The 23,385-nt window shown below is 34.8% G+C and overlaps 2 protein-coding genes and 1 long non-coding RNA gene across 3 annotated transcripts; all 3 read left to right on the top strand.

The window, feature by feature from the left end:
- The first annotated feature begins 2,318 nt into the window (after nucleotides 1–2,318).
- LOC116290249 (terminal nucleotidyltransferase 5C) lies at nucleotides 2,319–4,121 on the top strand. Its single transcript, XM_031697256.1, has one exon. It carries the CDS (start codon nucleotides 2,442–2,444, stop codon nucleotides 3,576–3,578), a length of 1,137 nt encoding a protein of 378 aa, XP_031553116.1. The 5' UTR covers nucleotides 2,319–2,441; the 3' UTR covers nucleotides 3,579–4,121.
- A 7,977-nt stretch (nucleotides 4,122–12,098) lies between these two features.
- On the top strand, nucleotides 12,099–12,634 carry LOC116290253 (uncharacterized). The gene is made up of 2 exons (XR_004196431.2): nucleotides 12,099–12,294; nucleotides 12,451–12,634. It is a non-coding gene; the product is annotated as an uncharacterized LOC116290253 (long non-coding RNA).
- Nucleotides 12,635–17,671: 5,037 nt separating this feature from the next.
- On the top strand, nucleotides 17,672–23,385 carry LOC116290261 (2-oxoisovalerate dehydrogenase subunit beta, mitochondrial). The gene is made up of 10 exons (XM_031697268.2): nucleotides 17,672–17,853; nucleotides 18,059–18,136; nucleotides 18,314–18,382; nucleotides 18,472–18,605; nucleotides 18,872–19,027; nucleotides 19,525–19,633; nucleotides 19,888–19,950; nucleotides 20,508–20,653; nucleotides 21,360–21,446; nucleotides 22,096–23,385. The coding sequence occupies exons 1-10, from the start codon at nucleotides 17,685–17,687 to the stop codon at nucleotides 22,234–22,236; spliced, it is 1,152 nt and encodes a 383-aa protein (XP_031553128.1). The 5' UTR covers nucleotides 17,672–17,684; the 3' UTR covers nucleotides 22,237–23,385.

Genomic DNA, 23,385 nt, shown 5'->3' with positions numbered 1-23,385 from the left:
ACTCGACGGCTTGGTAACCAGGCTAATAAGGCGGGTTACTTAGCTATCAATCAGTTCCCGAATGTGGCTTTCGTCCTGACTGCCATTGATAGCTATGCAATCAGCCTGGTTAGTCTGGTTACCAAGCCGTCGAGTGATGTCGGTCGAGTGCTGAAGATCGACCGAAACTGAAAATCCCGAGAGTTCGCACTATTTTGAAATCAGGTGTAAATTAATCATGAAGTTTCACATCAATTCTCGCTTTTCTCTCGGCATGTCTCTCTTTCTCTTACTTATTTAGTCTCTATTTCTCCCTTTCTCTTCATAAGGAAGACTCTTCTTCATCTTCTTTCTTCTTTCTCGTTTCTCCCTCTTTGGCAAAATAAGACTCACCACTCTCCTGACAGTATACTTTGTTGGTTTACGTCGAGGCTCACAATCAGAAGTCATATCGCACAAGCTGTTAGGCGGTACGATTCACGATCAACACTTCGGTTCGGTTTCGACAATTTTGGCCACGAATGTCAGCTAAACAACCGATTATATTCAAAGTTTGATATTGGTGAAAATTTTCTGAAAAACGAATCCGTTAATAAGGTGTTAAAAAGCGGTTTTCTTTTAGTACTTAGTCGAGAACTGAAGTTCATTCAGAGCTGCCTTACTCGGCGACTTTAACTGTAAAGTCTTGACTGGAAAATACACTGAAATGATTAATTAATTACTACATGATTAACGAAAAAGCCGAAGAAATTGAAAGTTAAGAATAGTCTTCGCTGTGCAAAGAGTTCGTGAAACCCAAGCTTGAATAATTTTTGCCATTGAGACACTAAGTTCCGATTTAAACGAAGAGTTTTAATTTGATGACGCAAATTTAGCGATAAAGTACTACGTTTGAGAGGAATTAAAGGAAATGTGGTATCAATACGCGAGAGGAATCCCAAACGAGATATGCTCGTCAAATTTCACACCATCCTAATGAAATTTCATTTGTTCGCTGATATTGTTTCCTTTAAATAGATGGCAAGCGAAAACCGGCCTAGTTACGAGAAGAAGAGTGGCTATGGCTGTCGAGCGATTAATTTTTAACTTGTGTAAAGTATTTGAAAATGTCATGTTTTGACTAGAAGATTTACAGCTTTGTACGGTTGCGTTAAGGTCCTTTTCAAAGAAGTTTATCGCGCCGAATATCTAACCTCCCGCCCCCTTCGTAAGGGATCAAAGTTTTTATCCTAACAACCCGATATTTTTCACTTAGCTGGAAAAAATTCTTGATTTCCTTGAAAGGTCAGAAAAATATATCCTCTTTCTTGACTAACGAAATCTTTAGACTTTGTTTTTGTGTTTCCAGTGTCGAAACTCCGGATACATTCGGTCCATTCGCCTCCATTTAGATAGAGAGTAGTAAGAAGCGGTAACCGCGTGTATACGGGAAGTGGGATTTTACGCGTGATCGTGAAAATACATCAGGTTTTTGGCGTCCTAGCTACGCTCTACATAAAATCGTGGGTAAAAAATGAATAAATTTTGATTGCTTTTGAAAAATGATTCTGTCAGTGTACGAAGTAATAATCCTAGTTTGTCAGTGAAAAGGCTAAATAAACTTTAAACTACGTCACAAGCGGTATTACGACATTCGCAAGCGAAGCAGAAATAAGTGCTTTTCCGAATGGCTAAAAACTACACTCTCAATCCCACACTACGCAAATTTACGTCACAAAAGAAAATTAAGCTTGAATATCTTTATGAAAATTTAATTTTCATTAGGCTATTCATAAGTTTATCTTCTGAATATGTTTCATGAGTAAAGAATTAAATAAAGACGGGGGACGAAGTAAAATCGGAAGTGCGTCGGTTTTATGATATTTTTCAATCAGAAACACGAGCTTAACTGAACTAAAATTCGTATTTAAAATAAAGCTTAGTACAAAAATATTTTGAATAAGTTGTAATTGTATTTTTTAACTTTGTCGTAGAAAAAAAAATAATCGTAAAAATATATAATATAAAGGGAAAAATGGAATGCTCCTAAAAATAATTTTTCCCAGGAACAAGTAAGATATTTTACTTTTTCTCATTTGGCATAATATAATCGATCGATAGGGGTTAGTTTTTTGGACAGGTTTTGACGGGGGCGGGTTACGGGGGTGATCTCGAACGCGATTGGTTTATCGGTATGTGAATTAAATACGAACATGACATTTTTCATGAGCGAATTATCTTCCGCGTTGCTATGACGATTTCTACAGTCGATCTGGTTGATTGTTTTTTGGACCAATCAGAGAAGAGTACTTGATAACGACTCGATAAATACGAAGTGCACAACTTAAAATTTTATTCTTAGTGTTTGATTCCTGTTTGTGAAGACAGTTATACTTTCGCCCAAGAATCAGTATATTTTTTTAACAAACGCATTTCATCTACACTTTCATCAATATCCCAAGAATTCCTTCAAGTAAACAAGCATGGAAAATCAAAACACAACACAAGTTTTAACCTTTGAGCAGGTTTCACGACTTCAAAACGTCCTTAACCAAGTTGTTCAAGTCCACGGCCGAGGGAACTTTCCAACTCTCGATGTCCATTTGAGAAGTCTTATTGAAACGGTGTCCTTTGGACTGAAAAAAGAGGGGTTGAAAATCAAAGACATTCGCCTGAATGGCAGCACGGCAAGTTATATTTTGAGCAAGGATAACATCACAGCGTATAATGACATTGACTTGATCTTTGGTGTCGAGATTCGTTCGCATTCGCATCTTCAGCAAATCAAGACTGTGGTACTTTCGTCTCTCATAGACTTCTTGCCAAACGGTGTCTCCAAGGACAAGATGTCCAGTTGTACACTCAAGGAAGCTTACGTTCAGAAAATGGTGAAAGTTTCGAATGACAACGATCGATGGTCCCTCATTTCTCTCTCGAACAACGAGGGGAAAAATATCGAACTGAAGTTCGTCGACAACATGCGTCGGCAGTTTGAGTTCTCCGTCGACTCGTTTCAAATTAAGCTGGATTCCTTGGTGGGATTTTACAAACTTTCTACCGTTCCTATGCAGTCTAATTTCTTTCCAACCGTCGTTGCTGAATCCGTGTATGGTGACATCAAGCTAGCACTGTTTCACTTAGATAACCAACTCATCGCTACCCGAAATCCCGAAGAAATTCGTGGCGGTGGGCTTCTAAAATACTGCAACCTTCTCGTACGAAATTATATTCCAGAAAACATAAATGAAATTCACATGCTCGAAAGATACATGTGTAGTAGATTCTTTATAGACTTTGGTGATATCGAACAACAGCGACAAAAATTGGAAAGCTATATGGCCAGCCATTTCATTGGCGAAGACCACACCAAGTACCAGTATTTGATGATATTATATTCAATCGTTTCCAACTCCACTGTTTGCCTGATGGGACATGAAAGACGACAGACTCTAAGGCTGATTACCAACCTTGCTAAATCCTACTATCCCAATGGATTTGGATACTGTGATGGTTTTGGGACGGTATGTTATGGAAGCCCCAACGGATATATGTACACTTCCCCACCAAGTGATGCACAGAGCTGGAACCCTTACCAAGGGAATTTAGTACAGTGTTACTAACTGGGCAGCCTAAAGATGGCTCAAAAGACGGGCAGAAAAACTTCAAAACAAAAGACAAAAAAATATTAATATGACAATTCAAATATCATGCGAGTACGACCGTGTGTTTATAGAGTTTTATTTTGTAGAGAATATGCTAGCTTCACGGACGTATGCAACTCAAACGTATATATATTTGTATTATCTCGTACTTATTATAAATATTATGAAGATCGTTTAACTTTCTATTCCATTCACCTGCAGAAACCCAAAATCAATCATTAATGTATATATTAAAAAAAAGAAAAAAAGAAAATGCTGGGATATATTACTGTTCAAACTTGGAATCTTGAGTTTGAGCAGTTTTCAAGCGCTGAGGTGATTGAAATTCGAGACTGTAATCGTTTTACGATATTTAAAAACATTTCGTAATCTGGTCTCGGCGTTCATCTTGAACAACAATAAAAATTAAGACATTATATTTTGCTTGAATACTACAAATCTAAATTTAAAAGGGTTTAGTCAAATAGTGATCAGTGCAATAAAATATTTTTCCTAAACGTCTTTTTGTGTGTTGATCGTGCTTGTTGATTTGATGGACTTCCTCGCTCGTAGATTGTATTTGTACCAACAACTTCAATTTAATTTTCTAATTTTATAAAGGGTTTTTATTTCTACGCTAGTGAAAAAAATAAATCTCGTTTTGTCAATAGAATTATTTGTTGAAAGAAAATTGTCAAGTTTCGCGTAGGTGTTCAAAGAATCAGAGTCGAGAAGTTGGAAGGTGTGTGTGGGGGGGTTTAAATTATCACCCAATAAGAAACCTCCATTTTGGCCTTTTGACCAATCAACATTCAGTAGGTTTAATATTTTGTATTTTCCACATCGCCGATCAAGAAAAATATTTAAAGTCATAATATTTTTTTCAGATTTTAGAGCTTGAAATCCATAAAAAAAGTTATTTATCATGTCTAAGAGCGATTTACAAATAAAAACTTGATTTTAGTCCGAAAATATGGATAGACTTCTGTTTACATATCATACTAAGAATAAAATGCATATAATCCCTAAGTTTGAATAGTTCATCTATCGATGAAGATCTAAAAAGTTTTATTTTAGTAAAAAAACAAAAACATTTAAAAGCTCTAAGTTTTACTCAGAAATAATCATATATTCGTAGTCGAAGGATTAGTTGAAACTCGTCTAATATTTGAGCATGAAGCCATCGACGCGCGAAAAAAACCTTTAAAACAACGACAGGCACTTTCAGTGCCGATTGGGATTTCGTTTTTCTTTAATTCCCTATGTGAAACAGATTTCAAACTTCATGATATATTTTTCGTATTCTTTTCTGCCGATCATTTCCAATCCTGTTATTTATTTCGTACAACATCGTACGAGAAAAAGGAATCTATTTTTACGCTTCGTGGAACTATCTAATTTTGTGGTTTTAGGAGAACAATCGAGGCGTGCAGTAATATAGGTAGTTTTCCTTATTCATAAATAGATAATTAAAACTGTGTATTTCAAAAATGGATATTTTCGCTCGACTCTGAACGAACGTGTAGAATTTCTACGTCGAACGAAACGGAAACCACTGTCCCCAGAAGACAAATATAAGATCACTTTGAAAACAGAATATATAAGTTCGGAAAATACCGCTTTTAGAAATTACACAGAACGATAGAAATACTTAGTACGAGTTCTTTTGGAACTTAAGAATAAGTAATAACTTAAATTCGTTTAGGAATCAATTTTTGTGTGGTAATTTTGTTTTTTTTCTGAGGGTCAGTTGCTAAGCTATCCTTTGGTAGCTTCGGAATGTCAACGGATCAGGTGAGCGTACGAAGTGTTCAACATCTAAGATCAAAACAAGCTTATTTTCATGAACGAGAACAAGAGAAACGAGACAGGAAAAAAACAACATTAAATCATAATCACTAATTATAAGAAGATGTCTGAAAATGCCTTGTTTCAATGAATAAAGTTTACTAGTTTAAATTTGCTTCGTAAGCATTTTTGATCAGGACATATAAGGTTTCATGCTTTGCAAATACTTCAAATAATGTCAGCGTGGGCGATTACAATTGAATCTAGCTACAGACCGGACCGACGTTATATTATCCCTATAGTTTAAAAAGTTTTTCTGTGCGATAGCTATCTCTTACTTGGCTTGAGGATATTTTTCGAAATTAATCTATTTGGAATGATATTATCATTGGTTTTATAGTTCGGTTGCATTTATTACTATATTCATATATGTTATTATTATTTGTTGTTATTATTATTATTGTGGTATTTACTTTCCTTGAGATATTCAATGAAAATATTTATCAAAAGTTATTCCCCTCCCCCCCCCCCCTTATTATCGTTTGTATTGTTGTTTTTGGGCTTCATATAAACAGACTAGTTTTCCTTCCTTTAATCTTATTATCCATATTCTTATCATCATCGATATTGTTACTTGATTGATTTTACTACTGTATTTGTAATTTTAGTGTGACTATTTATTATTTTCTTGTAATGGCAAAGTTTAGATAGGTGGGAGGTCATAAATACCCCACCAAGTGAACAGGCCTTTATTCAAATAGACGAAACACACTCAAACTCGCGAATAAGTAAAGGTCCAGCTCGATTGGTTACTGTACACGTGATACTTTAGACTTTGAACCTTAGGGAACTGATATGTTCAAAAGAGAAGTGAGATGGAAGATTGGACGGGGACAAACTGTCGTTTTGCTTACATATACTTTCTGAAATATCGTACAAATCTTGACCAACCTCCCACTTGAAAGGAATAATTCCTACGACTCCCCCCTGACCTAATTATTGTTCTTTAAGTCTGCATTGGTGCCGTTTCAACCAACGTTTTTAGGACTAGAAATAAAGCTGAAAAAACCCCGCTAATTTTTGATACTTAGTAGTCCAAAGTACTTATTATAGCTAGAATGAAGGACCAGTATCTTTATGGTAAGCCGATTTATGAAGTTTTATTTTTTAAACTTCATTGTAGACTAAAGAGACCTGAGAAACTGGCAGGTTTTTAGCTTTAAAAACCTTTAAACCTCTTTTTGTCTCAGGACTGAGGAAAATGGCTGACTTGGGGATCTCGAAGGTCAGTTGATTAAAGTCAGGAAGATAAGTGTTGTTCTTCTGTGAGTTTCTCAATCTTCTTTAGTCCATCCATCCATCCACCCCTCCATCCATCCATCCATCCATCCATCCGCCATCCATCCATCCATCCATCCATCCATCCATCCATCCATCCATCCATCCATCCATCCATCCATCCATCCATCCATCCATCCATCCATCCATTTCTTTTCTCTTCCCTTCCCTTGTCTTTCACTACATGACAAACTGCTTACTACCATACCAACTGTTTTATATCATATTCGTCATTTATTGATTTAAGACTCATTACGCGGTACAGTGCATTACTTGTTTATCCACGTTCAAATATTACTCTCAGCATGTGGTGTGCTTTTTTTTCAGCATGTGTTCTTTGACTGAGTAAACTAGCTAGATCAGGTTAGCTCATGACTAGACAGGACAGATGCGTTGCAAAAGGCCGACATCAGTTCAGTGTTTAAGTCTAAGTGAATCCGATGATAAAATTAATGACTGAAGGCTTTCTTTTTTCTTGTTTTATACCGTTTTGTCTGGCACAACACCTGTTTACTCTTACTTTACATTGTTGCTGTTGCTAGTATACACGTTTGTATTTGTTTTTCCCCAGCTTTTTCTGTGTTTTTACTCTATCGTATTGGTCGTTTTGGTTTTTGAGAATCTAATAAAAAAAAAAAGCATCTAAATCGGCACAATGTGGAAGTCAGAGCTTACTGAATAAGACCTTAAGTAGTACCTATCTTAAAAATCTCAATCACTTGTACAGAAACTATATAGTGATGAAAATTGATTAGTAAAAACAATGATTTCCTGGTTGTTTTAAACGTGTGGTATAAAAGTGTATTTATATCAGAGTTGGTATAGTAGTGTATTTTCATTTGTGGTTGAAGAATGTGTATATTTGCGTGCCGTACCATGCCTTAACCGTTACGGCCCGTGCGTTATTCTAATTATATTTACTTTGAATTTGAGTTGTATTTCCAAGTAAATGAATTGTGCTATATTTCCCCCGAAATTTAGTATTCAGTCCCAACTTCACTGTGTTTCATTTGGTTCCAAATTACTCGAGACAGCCTTTGAAAAATTGTCACTGAAAAAGTGGAAGTAAGACAGACGATGAACCTAATTGTCACGCTGGATGGCTTGAAAATAACATTTTACATAGTCTGATGACTCTAATGAGTGTCATGCTTTGGAGTTCTCGTCAAGAGCACTACTGAGTAGACGCCAGCGCTTATTTTCTATCGTGCCATCTGTAACCACTTGTTAAGCTCAGAGGCGTAGACAGGGGGTAGTGCCAAGGGGTCCAGCCCCCCTCTCCCCCCTTCGTGGCAACAAAATGGCAGCCTTTTAGGATGTATACGGTAATTTAAATTCGCTTTTTCCCTTGCATAAAATGTAAAAAGTAATGGCGGTTCTTTTGTTTTTGTAAATATAAAACCAGTTTCTTTTGTTTTTTTATTGGTTCGGCGTTTCGGGGGCGCAAACAAGATGGCGGAATTTTGACCTTGGAGGGCCCCCCTTCGGAAAATTCCTAGTCACGTCCCTGGAGCTACGCCTTGTTCTAGAGCAAGTGTGTATATAACATGAAGGCAGTTAATAGGTTTACTTAAAATTATCTTAAAGCAAGGAAAGGTTGTTCCTGGCTTAGCTTCAGTTCAACTTAAATATATTGGCATTTTGTTTGAGAAGTCAAATACGATTGAACTAGTTACAAAAACCATTGACTTTCAAATATACTAAGTACTTGTGACCACTTGTCTAAATGCGGTCACACTTTGCGAATTTGACTTTGCTGACTGAAGGTTTGGAGGGCCATTTCATGATCACTTTGTTCAATTTAAAACATTTAAAGCTATGAGTAACATAATTTTAAGATTCAGTTAGTTCTTGAGTAGAACAAAATAAAACAAAAATCAATTTTCTTTGCAAACCCATGCGGAAATATTTTCTTGCCTATACCTTCTCAGGCATATTTCCCCCTAGCAACGTAAAAAGTAGATCCAAACAATTTGACATTTGTTTATATTTTTGTAACTATAAACTTAATTATATTTTTTGTTTTGATTTATCTCCTATATCTCGTATTATTAGCAAGGCATATTTGAAGTTAAAGTCTCTTCCCTTGACAACAAGACAGCAATCCTAGGTCCATGGCTTTCTTGCAGTCTTTATGTCTTCTTTACCACTTAATTAGCTTTACATATCTGTTACTTTGTCTTCTGAAACGGCACAAAAACCTATTGTATTGACTCCAAATAGGCTGTCACCGATATACACAATAACATCTGTCATTTTTTATAAAATAAACCAAGATTGGATAGTTTCAGTTGAGGAATAGATATATCAAAATTCAAGAGGTTACAATAACTTTGAAAGAGAAACTATGCAGTTTGGCAAATTATACAAGTTTAGCAACTGTTACAAGGTCTGTAGTGATACTGATCTGACTGACAGGTTTTGAACTACAAGGTTGACCAAGTTCATATTTTTATTACATATTTTAGTGTAGCACAGTCAGTCTTATCGTTAATAGTCTTATCGGTGTTCTTTATCGAATATCTAGTCACCTTACTTGAAAGATTAGTGAATCTTGTCACGGAGTCAATGAAGGTTAAAAATTAAAGTTTAGATTATCTGCCATATGGCTGACGAAAAGGACGCGACGAAGGGACGAAAAATAGGCGTCGTGTGCAAAATAGGCCACGTCGTAACTCCTCGATTCATCGCCGTACCGCTGCTTGTTGGGGTCTTTTTCTGACCAGCTTGCCACTGAGCGTTAAGGAGGGGGTGAAAAAAGACTCTGCTCGCAGGGTACGTGTCTTGTCGAGTTAGGAAAAGATGTTCCGACTAAATTTTTGAAATCCGGAGATGAAAATTGAGCACTAAAAAAAATAAATGTCAAAGAAATAAGCTCGTTTAGTTATCAATTTCTTTCTAAACAATATTTTTGTAGAAAATTAAATAAAACCCGACTTAGTAGATGCGCACTGGCCTAGAATGCTAACATTTAAAAAATATTCTCTTTTGTTGTATATTTTAAAGAAATTTACGATAATGTTTGCCAAGCCGGATTGTGCCCTACAAATCGCAGGCCCAAGGGGGGAGGGGAAAAGAAATATTTTCACATAGGTAAAATTTGGCTTTGCTGTGTTGTTTCTGGGTCTCACAACAGAGTCAAATTTGGTATCATGTTTTTTCCTAGCTGTTTGTCGAAATACTTGATAAAGGTCATGATCACTTCCGCTGTAGCAAAACAAGAAGTCGATAAATGTTTCCGTGAAACTACATCTTTGCAAAATATTTTTTTTGGAAACATTTCAAAAGGAACTGAATTGTGTCAAACTCACGTACTGTCTAACTACGAGAGGTAATGATACCATCACAGAATCAGAAGCTCGAAAAACGTTTCTCTCAAGCCTGATATCTACGTTTCGGTTTAAGAAAGTCTTGAAAGTTAGAAAATATATGGTTTCTTTTTAGACTGCTTTACTATCAGAAATATTTAACTATTCTTCTTTTCTTAAAATGTAAACAAGTGTAAAACAGTACTAAATATGATTATGTTATTAAGTAATATATTGATATCACGTAAATGTATAACGTTGAAAATGATGGACAAAGTAATTTATGCTTATGAAATATTATGAATAATAATAATAATAATAATAATAATAATAATAAAGTCTTTATTACATTTGATGAAATACACATCAAGTTTCAAGTACAAATACACAATATAGTATTAATAAACATGATATAAAAATAAATAAATTTGGTATTAAAAAAACGACACTAAAAAGCGAAATTATAGTTAAAAATCAATCTATTACTAAAAGAATTTTTAAAACGTTCTGTAGTAGAGTGCTCACACAAAATCCGTGAAACGATTACTAATTTTTAGCACTAAATAGTGATAATTAAACAATAGAAAACAAAGGATTCTGTATGAAATAGTACTAATTAGTACTATTTGATGTTCACGGTTTTAGTGCGTGCACTCTAGAAATCTTTGGTCTTGGACAAGAGATATTTCTAAGGTTGTAATGAGTATTATGATAACGGAGTATATTGGACGTTCAAAACATGCTTGATTTGATAATGTTTTCCCCGACTTTGACCATGACTCAGCAAAATGCAGCTAATGTGACTACGCACAGGAAACAACCAAAAAGATAAAATGGACTATTCTAAGATAACTCATCAAAATTAATACTTTATTATGCTTGGTTAAACTTCACTGAGTTCCCATTAAAAAAAACATTTTAAGATAATTAGTTTGAAAGGCTTCCTATATTGTTACGAAGCTAGGCAGAAGGAAAAGGGTTTTAATCGGTTCGGCAGATTTACTTGAATGAATTTTTAGTGACTATTATAATATATCGATGATATATTATTATCTCAACCTAGCCGTAAAAAGGTAATTTCAACCTTGTGACAGTGACATTGAGTATTTTTTTCTCGGTTGCTGATTGAAGTCGTCATTATAGACGAAACAAATCGACGTTGTTTGGCTTTTTTTTTTCACATTCCAACATCTTTTACTTCACTCATAAAAATCTTAAAGACTGAATGCAACTTTTAATTTTACAAAAATGTCATTATCAGAGTCTATCAAGTCTATTAAGGATCATCGATATTTATAGATGTGCTTTGTTATTATTACTTTCCTGTTTTTGTTCTAGGACCACATGCCCAACCGACCTCTGACCTACAAGGACTCCGAGCATGTCGACTTAAAATTTGTTTTTCTTAAGCGGCTCTTCGAACGTGATTTGAATCATACCTTCATAATCATTGCCACTTCATTGCCTCTTCTTTCTAGATTTTAATTATAATTAAAAAAAAGAAAAAGAAAATATTTATAATTCCAATGCTTTGTTGATTTTTACGAATGATCCTTGATTCAAAACGGCGTCTGACGAGGAAGGGCGTTTACGTTGTACATAATAGCTCGATTTAAAAGGAATATTTTTGAAAGAAGAAAAAAAACTGTTCAAAAACTGCAAATTTTATTTTCTGATTTTTTCTATCTAAAACGGCATATTTTTCATTGTACGTAATGGTTCAAGAATCAGTTGACCCCTTGGCGAAACGCCACGCTTCCGGAGGAGCACGTGTAATTTCATTATCCTTGCAAGGTTTGTTTACAACAAAAGTGAAAACAAAAAAAAAAAACAACTGTTTTCATCCTTAAAATTCAAAACATATTGATATTTCTTAAGGTTTTATAAGTTGGACTGATATTTTGTTATTGAAAAGTGAGAGCAAGTACAATAACCGCTTTGTAAATGCAAGCTCAGCAGATTTCGTCGAAGTCACGTTTTTTTAAATATTTGTATGAACTTTCCCAGGGCAGCGGAAAATTACTTGGACTGAGTTCAAAATGCTGATGAATCATTATTTCACAAACTCTGTTCGAAATATATGAGAACAAAATAGTAGAATCCTCGGCTATTCCGACCACAGCAGAACTGAAAAAACCGTAGTCCGAAGCACATAGCAGGTTTCCTACCTATTTTCACTCACTTCGTTTGTCACTGCGGTTTTCGCTGCTGTCAATCAAAAATACAATACAATTGATTGAAGTATTCCCAAGATTTACATGGTATTACTTATAGACTAATAGTGTCAATGTAATTATTTTACAAAGTTATGGTAAAATAACTGTGCGAGAACAGTAACAATCTATATATTATATATGATATTTAACTTATAATATTTGCAATTAAGACTTAATTTGTGTTATTTCTCTTTGTTATAGAGTAATATACGAAAGCTGCAAAAGAGTTGCAGATGAATGGATCAATACTATTAAAAAGAAATTTTATTTTCTTTGAGTCGTCAAGTTCAGAAAATTGATGATAATTGTTGTTTATTTGATTGAAAAGTTTGTTTCTTTCAGTAGCATAGTGATTACATGATAGTATAAAGTGCAATTCATCTTCGATCAATGCCTGAGTTCGTAGAATATCTTAATCTCACTTTGTGATGTGCATAGCTACTTATTGGTTATTTAACTAGAACTAGATACCTAGATAACAGCTCAGAGGTGAGTGTTTAGCGTATAGTGCAAGCCCACGGCTGTTTTTGTCGAAGTCGAGTGTTTGCGTGACTTTTCCGTGTCACCGGAAAATTACTCAGAGTTTAAAAACGTGATTAAATTGTTTATTTATATGATATCAAAATAGTCTACTTTTACGAAGTAAACATTTCTGACTTATGAACTTTTTCACGTGCAGTGTAAAATTACTCTGGGTTAAAAAAAACGGATTATCCAGTTAAATGATGTAATAATTTCAAATAACTAAATCTCCATAAATTTCTGAAAGATAGGCTGCATTCATAATGTATGGCACTGGGGGGGGGGGGGGGGGGGGGTAGGTGAAAATTAGAAATGTCCAGAATAATTCTTAACACCCCCTTAAAGTCATGCCAAAAAATACGATCCCCCCTAAGCAAGGCTTGTAGCTTCTTCCAAAAATTGTGCATCTCCCCCCATTTTTCTGATAAAAATTTGCCCATCCCCATCTTTTTTTATACCAAAATTTTCCCGATCCCCCTAAATTTCACTTGCCCCCTCCCTCTGCCATACATTATCAACGCAGCCTTACTAACTTTGTCATCTGCACACATCCATCTATTTATTCTTCCAATCCACCCATCAATTCAGCCACCTATTCCATCCCATTCCATCCATTCACTCTTCCCATCCACTCATTCATTTTAATACTACTTTTTCTCTCCTACTTTTCTCGTATCATTAAATTTATTGTATTTAAAGTATATCAATGATTAATAATTGGTTGTTATGATATATGCTATTAATTGATAATTTATTGAAGTAATCATGTATTAGCTTCAGTAAATATTATCTTTATATATGCTGTATTTCAATATTATCGGAAGGACGTAAGAGAACCACTTAAATAATAATAATAATAATCATCATCATCATCATAATCATAATCATAATAGTAGTAATGATAATGATAATAATAATAATCATCATCATCATAATGATAATAGTAGTAATAATAATAATAATAATAGTAGTAGTAGTAGTAGTAACAATAATAATAATAATAATAATCATAATCATAATGATAATAGTAGTAATAATAATAATAATAATCATAATGATAATAGTAGTAATAATAATAATAATAATAATCATAATCATAATGATAATAGTAATAATAATAATAATAGTAGTAGTAGTAGTAGTAGTGAGTAGTAGTAGTAGTAACAATAATAATCATAATCATAATCATAAGGATAATAGTAGTAATAATAATAATAATAATAATAATAGTAGTAGTAGTAGAAGTAGTGAGTAGTAGTAGTAGTAACAATAATAATGATAATACTACTACTACTACTAATAATAATCATAGTCATAATGATAATAGTAGTAGTAATAATAATAATCATCATCATAATCATAATGATAATAGTAGTAGTAACAATGATAATAATAATCATAATCATAATGATAATAGTAGTAGTAATAATAATAATAATAATTGTAGTAGTGAGTAGTAGTAGTAGTAGTAGTAGTAGTAGTAGTAGTAGTAGTAGTAGTAGTAGTAACAATAATAATGATAATACTACTACTACTACTAATAATAATCATAGTCATAATGATAATAGTAGTAGTAGTAATAATAATAGTAATAATAATAATTTAAAGAATATATTTATTAACAATCAGTACTAAGCTTTAATAATGCATTATCATAGGATCCTAGCCAGAGAATGTGATCAAAATCTATATATACAATATCTAAATATTTGCAACAAATTAATAAATAAAATTTAAAAAAAGAGAAAAAGAAAAACTATAATAAAATATACTATAATAAAAATATATCTACTAATGTATAACCATAAAATCTATTCAGTAAAAACTAATCCTAATAATATATGTTAAAAGATATAAATAATAATGGCAAACATTCATATATATGGGGGATTTTAATATTTAGCTAATTGCTGCATCTCCAGTCTCAACATCCAAGTCATGTTCCTAAGTACTCTTCTTGTGGTTCTTGAGCCCCTAAGGCATAGAAGAGCTGATCTCAAAAGGGAGAAAGAAACCTTTGCTCGTATCCAGGATACAGTAATAATAATAATGATGATAATAATGATAATAATAATAATAATAATAATAATAATAATAATAATAATAATGTGGGCCTAACTGAGGATGTTCACTGCCAGGGTTTCTTTACGATCTACTCATTAATCTATGCATCATTTATTCCTCACTCTTTTAACAATTTACTAATTCATTTATGGGTTTTATTTCATGCGCGTTCATCTCCAAACAAGTTAATATTTATTTTATCCATTCATTCAATCAATCATTTATTTTTCTTTTTTCCTTTCTAGCCCTCAAACTCCCACACATCTAACCTTACCTGATCTATTCAAAAATGCCAATTCATCATATTTGAGGCTCAGCTTCCCACCAACTACAGCCGCTAACCACAACTCAACGCAGCTAGCTATCAAACACCATACCGAACCAGCCAACAATATCCTGGTTATAGCCAAGTTAAACCTCTTATTTACGCTGACTTTATGTATGAAATTGTGTATGGAGCGATAGTTGGTGTCGAGTGGTTCACTGACACTAAAAATTTACTAAAAATTCGTAAAAAAAAAAAAAAATCCTATCGGAATATGAAGAAGAACAAAATTTAACCAATGATTACCAGACCCTTGAATATTAATAACAGTAGAGCTTTTAATGATTTTTTAAATACTAGTCCTCTTTTAAATTGAAAATATTGTCATTTGGCATGTTTGACGACTCAAAAAATAAAAAATAAAAAAATAAAAATAAAAATAAAAAATAAAAATAAAAATAAAAACCAAAAACGAAACATAATGATAACAAAATTCATTGAATTTGAGTTCTCATTGTCATCTTTTCTCCGCGGCAAGTTAAGATCCAAATTAATGGCTCGTATATTGCGGTTTGGTATTAAAGAGGGTTTTGTGGTATCCCACATGTACATAGCCATATACCAAATCTTCCTCCCACACTGTACTTAACACCATTTTTCATCTAGGACTTTTTATGGCGATTCTTTTTGTCGAGGGATCTTAACACCTACGCAGAACCTGACTTTGTGAAAAAAGATTCTAGTTAATTTGTCTTACAGATGTCATTTCGCCTTTAGCGGTTTTTTTGTGTTTTAGTTTGTTCATCCTTTCTATGGAGCGCCGCTTTAACTCTTTTAAGATGATTTTATTCACCCGTAAAGAGATTCATTAGCAGGTGGACATCATGCAACTCGATCAGATAAAGGGTTTTGTCAATGGTTCTACCACAGGTAGCTCAATTTATCATTATACTTGTCAATACGTGACGCACATACACTTCGTATATATTTTTCTGACCATTCTTACTTCTTCCTCCCCCTCTCCTATCCCACAACCCCTTTCGCCCCTACTCACCCTACTCTAACTCGTAACAGGTCCTCTCCAGCCCCCTCTTAGGCTTGCACTTATCCAATCAAAAGGCTCTAATTTTCCCATGAATGAAAAATTAAAAATAATGAGGTATTGGTAAAGGACACAGCCCACTCTAGAAATATAATCATGAAAAATCCACTATTTGAGAATTTAATACTTTTTAGTTTCTTGTTATTGTCTTATTTATACTTAATCATCCCTTTTCCTTGCAATCAGTCACCAATCTAGACAATCTGAGACCCGGCCGGACATCGTTAAATCATTCACCGACGAAAACACATCTCAGGAACAAACAATCTAGTGACTAAACACGGTCAAGCACTCGGCACGGAAATCACAATGCAAATATTTGAGTCCAGAAACTCTCAACTCACTCCTTCTCATACGATAACTTTTTTTTCCTTTTTTTTTTTTTTTTTTTTTTTGTGGGAGAAAAGCGAGTTTGTGATTGAGTCGTAGGATTCTTCATGATTTATTCCTGTTTTGTGTTTTTGGAATACGAGATAAAATCAGAAAAGTGCGGATTCACCTAAGATTAAGGACTAAGCTTTTTTCGTAACCATGGAAACAATGTGCTCAGCCTTTATTGATTTCAATTCATTGGTAGTTCTTAACGTTTTATGCGACGTACTTGATGATCTATAAACGAGGCATAACGAACACGGACTGAGGAGATGTAGAATTCTGGGGTTGCTATAAACCCTTTCGCTTTAGGTATTCGCACTGTGAAAAACCACAGGCAGCCCAAGCGCTGTTTAGAGAATAGTAAAGGGGATTCCAAGATATAGAAAAACTCTCGAAAATCGCACGAATTTGAGCACAGGGAATAAAAACCAACTGATAAAAACGCCAACTAAGGTTACAGAACTTGGGCCGCTTGTGGAAAAAACTGCGCTTATTTTGGAGGTTGGGGAGAGAAGGAGGATCTTAAGGTAAGAACACCCATCTCCCCCACCCCCGTCCCCCTCAAAAAGGGGAAAGAATCTTAGCATTTACCCTGTTAATTTATGTAATGTTCTTTTTGTGGAACAGTTTATTTAATTTATTTTGATTATCAATTTTCTAATCGTTGTTCTTACATGAAGTAGTAGCAGTTTTCGTGCACAATGGTTTTCAAGGTGGGAGAGTTTGATGGGTGGGAGGGAAGGAAAAGGGAAAGACGTAGTGGGAAGAGGATGGGAGAAGAAACTCGCCGATGAGTATAAGCTAAATATACGATAACAGAATAAGTACTAGCGCAAAATTCATCCGTCTCCCGAGGAGGGAGGGGAGGGTGTGGATGATGTGCCCTTTGTGACCCCCCTCTATCAGTGATCTACATTAAAGGACATCTTGTAGCTATATAAGATAAACTAAATACGAACAGAAAGACTCACGACGAGACAAAACATACGCATGTGAAAACCAAACTTCATTCTTTCACCCAGAAAGTTTTTACTCCGTTCAGTTGGGTATCCTGTGGTAGCCCTGAAGAGGATGACTGAGTTCTACCAGGGGTAGGAAGAAAACAAGATGGCGGCCACAACGTGTCGAGTACAACGACTTTTAACATCAAATATTCTGGCCTCAAGCTACAGATCCTTGTCTTCGAGATTATCAAATATATCAAAGAATACTCAGGCTTTGAAAAGATGTGCATCAACGTTTTCTTATGTCCCCGAAAAGGCGGATCCTTCCCTCGGTAGGTTTTTTAGCCAAAAAAATAAATTATCTTACTAAAACTTTAGATTTTTCTATTACTATTCTTTGGACTTCCATCGAATTATTCCTGCTTTCGTCTATATCGATATTTCGTGGAATAAATACCGTTTTATCTATCTGGACGTAACTGCACATAAATTAGAGTAAGCTCATAAATTTTGTACTTGTTTTGCTTGTTGTTCCAGGGGAGACGAAAAAAATTAATTTATTCCAGGCTTTAACTGATGCTATGGATATAGCGCTAGATACAGATCCTTCAGCAGGTATAGGATTATTGATCGTGCCCAGGAAAAGAAATTCTTATGCGAGAAGGACTATATGTAGATTTTATAACTTAGAGATAAAAATGATAAAAAAATGATAATTGCTAATAATGTTAATGTATTGTGATTCTAAACAAGTATACATCACATATCTCTTTGTTTGTTTTTTTTCATTAGTAATTTTTGGTGAAGATGTGGCATTTGGTGGTGTTTTCCGATGTACAGTAGGTCTAAGAGAGAAACATGGTAAAGCTCATATTCTTAGTTATCTTGTGGTTTCAGAAAATATCCATACCTCCAGAGTTTCAAAGACGTTTCAATTTGATATTTTTTAGGCAAGGATAGAGTCTTCAACACTCCTCTGAGTGAGCAGGGTATTGTCGGGTTTGGCATTGGATTGGCTACAGCTGGGGCAACAGCCATTGCTGAGATTCAGTTTGCTGATTACATCTTCCCTGCCTTTGATCAGGTAGTGTGGATTCCCCGTGGTATTGTGGGTCATTCTTCTTACAAAATGTTATGGGTTCCCTGTGGTACTGATAATCATGATTCTTCCTAATAGCTTGGACTTCCTGTGTTCCTCTTTGGCATACCTACTAAAAGTGTGCACTTTATTTAGTAAGATTTGGTTGTAGTACTCCCATTTTGGGTTCCCTGTGGTGATTTATGTGGTAGTACTCTATGGGTTCCCTGTGGTGCTAATAGTCTCACTATTCATCTAATATTCTATTTCAGTTGGTGAATGAGGCAGCTAAGTTTAGATATCGTTCTGGTAATTTATTTGACTGTGGTGGTCTAACAGTGCGGGCTCCCTGTGGTGCTGTAGGGCACGGAGCTCATTATCATTCCCAGTCTGTTGAGAGTTTCTTTGCTCATGTCCCTGGACTCAAGGTGAGTATACAGTATTGTCTATACAACTCAACCTTCAATTAATGTTATTGATACCCTGGAACAACCTATGGGCGGATCAAAGTAACTTGCAGTTCAAATTGGAATTCAGTATGTTAGGTTTTGCAAAGGGAAGGAAAAATAGAGAACTCGGAGAAAAACCTTCGAATCAAAGGAGAGACCTAACAAACTCTACTCACATGTAAATGTAATGCCTAGTCCAGGAATTTATATCAAGACCCCAGGCGTAAAAGGCAAGGGCAATACTGCTACCCCTTTGTTAATCCCCACCTATTACACTGAGCAATATAGTACACTTATCCTTCTTTCATTGAAAATTAAGTCCTTCCTTGTTTGGCCGCCATCTTTAAGCAGGATTAAAACTACTTCTTCTCGGTATTTTAGTTAAACAAGGTTTGAAGCTTGTTTAGTTAACTGTGCGCGCAATGTTAATGGTCACTTGTTTGTTTAAACAACAACGTTTTTTTCTTTCCTTTTAGGTTGTCATTCCCAGAGGTCCGATCCAAGCCAAAGGACTGTTACTGGCCGCCATCAGGGATCCCAACCCTGTTGTATTCTTTGAACCAAAAATACTTTACAGACAATCAGGTAGGAGTCATCTTTTTACAATAAAAAGGCCTTTAAGCACTAGTAATATTTTCTTGATTGGCCAAACCTATAGTTTGAATTTTACAAGCATGCAATATACAAACTTGAGTGGAAATTGTTTAAGAAGTTACTGTAATTAACCATCCCTTGTGATTTCCACACTCTCTCCTTGTGGGTAGTTCAGTGGATGTTTTCTAAGACAACACCTTAAATCACTGAATTGTTCTTTCTTGTTTACCTGTTTCTAAACACAGTTGAAGAAGTTCCAGTCAAAGACTATATACTGCCACTATCACAAGCTGAAATTTTACAAAAAGGTATATCATATTCGGGCTTTTCACTTAATTTTAGAACAGATTTTTCCCAGTTCCTTCTCTGTCAGTTCTGCCAACCCCCCCCCCCCCCCCCCCCTCATCTCACAGGCGATCACCAAGCACAAAGGTCCATCATTTGTATTGTGAGTGTACAGCTGTTTCTTGTGGCAACTATTCCAATCAGAATTCACATAAACTCACTAACTTGTGAGTAAATTATTTACAACTTAGCTAGAATATTTCAGAATTCAAAACTCGGATTGCAGAAAATTGAATATAATTTGTGTCAATGTTTACAGTCCCGTCAAAAAGACAGAAAATTACCTTGAAATCCTTGTAGTACTCTTTAAAAGAGATATTTGGCTAATTCCACTAGGAAAACTGGAAAAACTGCTGCAACAGTGATTGCTTCACTTTTGTTTGAGTGACAACCATGAATGTTGTAGAAACATTGATTGATGCTAGTACCTAAACTTACATTTTCTTGATTTCAAACCGTACAGTTTACTTGCTGTTATATCATTAAGTCCTCACTCAGTATGTATCAATCATATCAACAGGAACAGACTTAACACTTGTCGGCTGGGGTACCCAGGTGCACGTGCTACAAGAGGTGTCCAAGATGGCCCAGGATCAGCTGGGTGTCAGCTGTGAATTGATTGATTTACGAACCATCATGCCATGGGATAAGGAGACTGTCATCCAGGTAATGCCTTGCTGCTGCCCAGTTAGCTCAGTTGATAAAACTGTGGTCTGTAGGCGGGAGACTGTGGTGCAAGCTTCCTCCTGGCCAACATTCTGAGTCTTAAAATAACTGAAGAGAACCTGCTGAATTTGTAATGACATCTGCAAATGGTTAGACCTTCACGTGGCTTGGATGATCACGTTAATGGCGGTCCCATCCCAAATCAACTAGAGACGTCAAAAGAGGACCACAAGTTTTATATCAGTTGAATTACCATCGAGTGTTATCCTCTTTAATTAAACAAAGTTTTTTTTTTTACAAAATCCGTTGATGTGAAGTTGAACCTATTGATGGTTTTCAACCATTCCCAAGAGAATTAAATAACGAAAGACATGGTGGCCATGTTGGAGGATATAACAAAAGAATTCGTTGACAATTCCTTTGTTATAGTCCTCCAACATGGCCACCATAAAAACCATCAATTGCAGTATGTGAAATTAGAGATCATCCAATAAACTTGCTTTAATGCAATAAATGCTCCAGTTATACCACCTCCCACCATTAGCACACACGTTCCAAATCTGAGATATCGGCATCAATTAGAAGCTGTTACATTCGCATTTGTATCAAGGTTGCATCATGTCCCATCATTTGCATAATGCAAATATTTCATCTCTCTCCTTGAGTTCTTAATCATTTTAATAATGTTGATTTCCTTCTTTTCCAGTCAGTAATGAAGACTGGCAGACTACTTGTAGCTCACGAAGCATGTCACACTGGAGGATTTGGTGGTGAGATTTCCAGTACCATCCAGGTAGGAATGATCTTTTTATTCTGTGCAAAGTTTCCTTTTAACAGCACTAGGCTACATTTTGCAATATATTTCTTTAGCTTCAGTGTAATGTTTTACCCATTTTCTCATGCCTTTCTTTAAGAATATAATTCTTTGTATGAGTGGCATTCATATTTGTCTTCTCATGTGCAACTGTTAAACAAAGAAATGATACTCTAGGGAATGACACATGGTCTAAGTAATATTTAAAAAAATGAGCAGGAGTGTTTTATCGGATGTAAAACACGAGGCGCAGCCGATCGTGGTTTTAGACCCGATAAAACATGATCTGCGAGATTATTGAACGGCTTAGAAAACTCATGATGTATGTTCTCATATTGTACTGAATTCCTTACGAAATGAACCAATTTTGATATAGAAAATCCAAGTTAAAGTTTATGCAAATGAAGAGGAATCTATATCAGATATAAAATCACCTTCATGGTCATGATTTCTATTGTGTTTTCTTCATGAATTATTAATGAGTTTTCTAAAATGGAAAAAAAACATTACAACTAAAATAAAAAAGGTCAATATTTCAATATTGCTCACATCCTTTTCCCCTGAAGTTGCCAAATTTACGGTTTAGATTCAATTTTATTTAAATTCTATCATCTTTGTTTTTTTTTAGGAAAACTGTTTTCTGTCTCTTGAGGCCCCAGTTCAGAGAGTTTGTGGTTGGGACACACCTTTTCCTCACATATTAGAGCCATTTTATCTGCCTGACAAGTGGAGATGCTTTGAAAGTGTCAAGAAAGTCATGAATTACTAAACTTTAAAACTTTAAATGGATAAACTTCTGAACGCAAAACTGTGTGGTGCTTCTGGGGAAATTCAGTCTTCTGTGACTGTAAGGGTTGTTAGATGGAGTGTTGTGTGACAATGCTAACAGAGGCAATTGTAGACTAGGAATCCCATGAAACATTGCTACAGTGTGACTTGTTCAGAAGGCAAATAACACAGAAAAAATACATCATTATTTAAAAAGTCACAGTTTGGTGTTGTTTTACAGATAGCTAGTCATGTAATGATAATGGTAGACACTAGAGTGGTTTTAGTATGTTCACTCCAGAGTGAAGTCACTAAACCTGTGAAATGAATATTAGACTAATACATTTTAGTAGACCCTTAGAGTGATTTTCATAAACCCGTGAAACAGATATCATTATTTTAATGTGTAATAGTGAAATGACAACAAAAGAACACAATGGAATTAGGGTCTACTAATGTATACTAGGCTAGTGTGTATTTCACGGGTTTATGAAAACCACTCTATTCCATTTGTTTTCTTTTGTGTCTATTTGACAGGGTTCGTGCTACATTTTCGTTACAAAATTAAAGGACTTTTTAAGCACTTTTCAAGCACAAAAATTCGATTTTCAAGGACAAAGTTTTTTGTATTAGAACCTGGTTTAAACATTGATTCAATGTTACAGTGCAGGACATTGCAGCTAATTCCGCCGGGGCCACGTCCACCAATAAAAAACGATCATGACATGCAACCAACCAGTAAACAAGCACCCAGAAACTCTTAAATCAATTTTAATTGTTATTTATTTCAAAAGGAAAGTTAGAAATAACATTAAGTTTGCATTAAATTCAAGGAGTATTCCAGGAGTTTTGGCATTTTTCCCTATTTTCAAGGGCTTTTCAAGTGCCCTTGTAAACGTGTTTTCAATTAAAGGACTTTTCAAGAATTTCAAGGAGTAGCACGAACCCTGATTTGACTATTTATTACAGGTTGTAATTTCTATTTCACAGGTCAAATGCCTTCACTTTATCACAAATCTACTATAATAATAGTCATAATATCTCTTTTTCTGTGCTTTAGAGAAACCTCATAATCTCATCAGATATTTGTGAGCAATGAATGAGGACAGTTTAGAAGAATGAAATAAAAACGCCCTTTCAAAATTGATAA

This window comes from Actinia tenebrosa, unplaced genomic scaffold (genome assembly GCF_029948245.1).
Source record: "Actinia tenebrosa isolate PJP-AT-01 unplaced genomic scaffold, QUT_ActTen_1.0 PGA_scaffold5__44_contigs__length_20552954, whole genome shotgun sequence".
Lineage (NCBI taxonomy): Eukaryota > Metazoa > Cnidaria > Anthozoa > Actiniaria > Actiniidae > Actinia > Actinia tenebrosa.
Note: the sequence above shows the minus strand (reverse complement) of the source record. Positions and strands in the feature narration are given on the sequence as shown.

What these genes read in the sequence shown, in the direction of transcription:
- LOC116290249 (XM_031697256.1), top strand. Translation starts at nt 2,442, where the DNA reads ATGGAAAATCAAAACACAACACAAGTTTTAACCTTTGAGCAGGTTTCA.
- LOC116290261 (XM_031697268.2), top strand. Translation starts at nt 17,685, where the DNA reads ATGGCGGCCACAACGTGTCGAGTACAACGACTTTTAACATCAAATATT. An exon ending in AGCTGAAATTTTACAAAAAG is followed by an intron (nt 19,951 to 20,507) that starts GTATATCATATT and finishes TCATATCAACAG; the next exon opens with GAACAGACTTAACACTTGTC. An exon ending in ATAAGGAGACTGTCATCCAG is followed by an intron (nt 20,654 to 21,359) that starts GTAATGCCTTGC and finishes CTTCTTTTCCAG; the next exon opens with TCAGTAATGAAGACTGGCAG.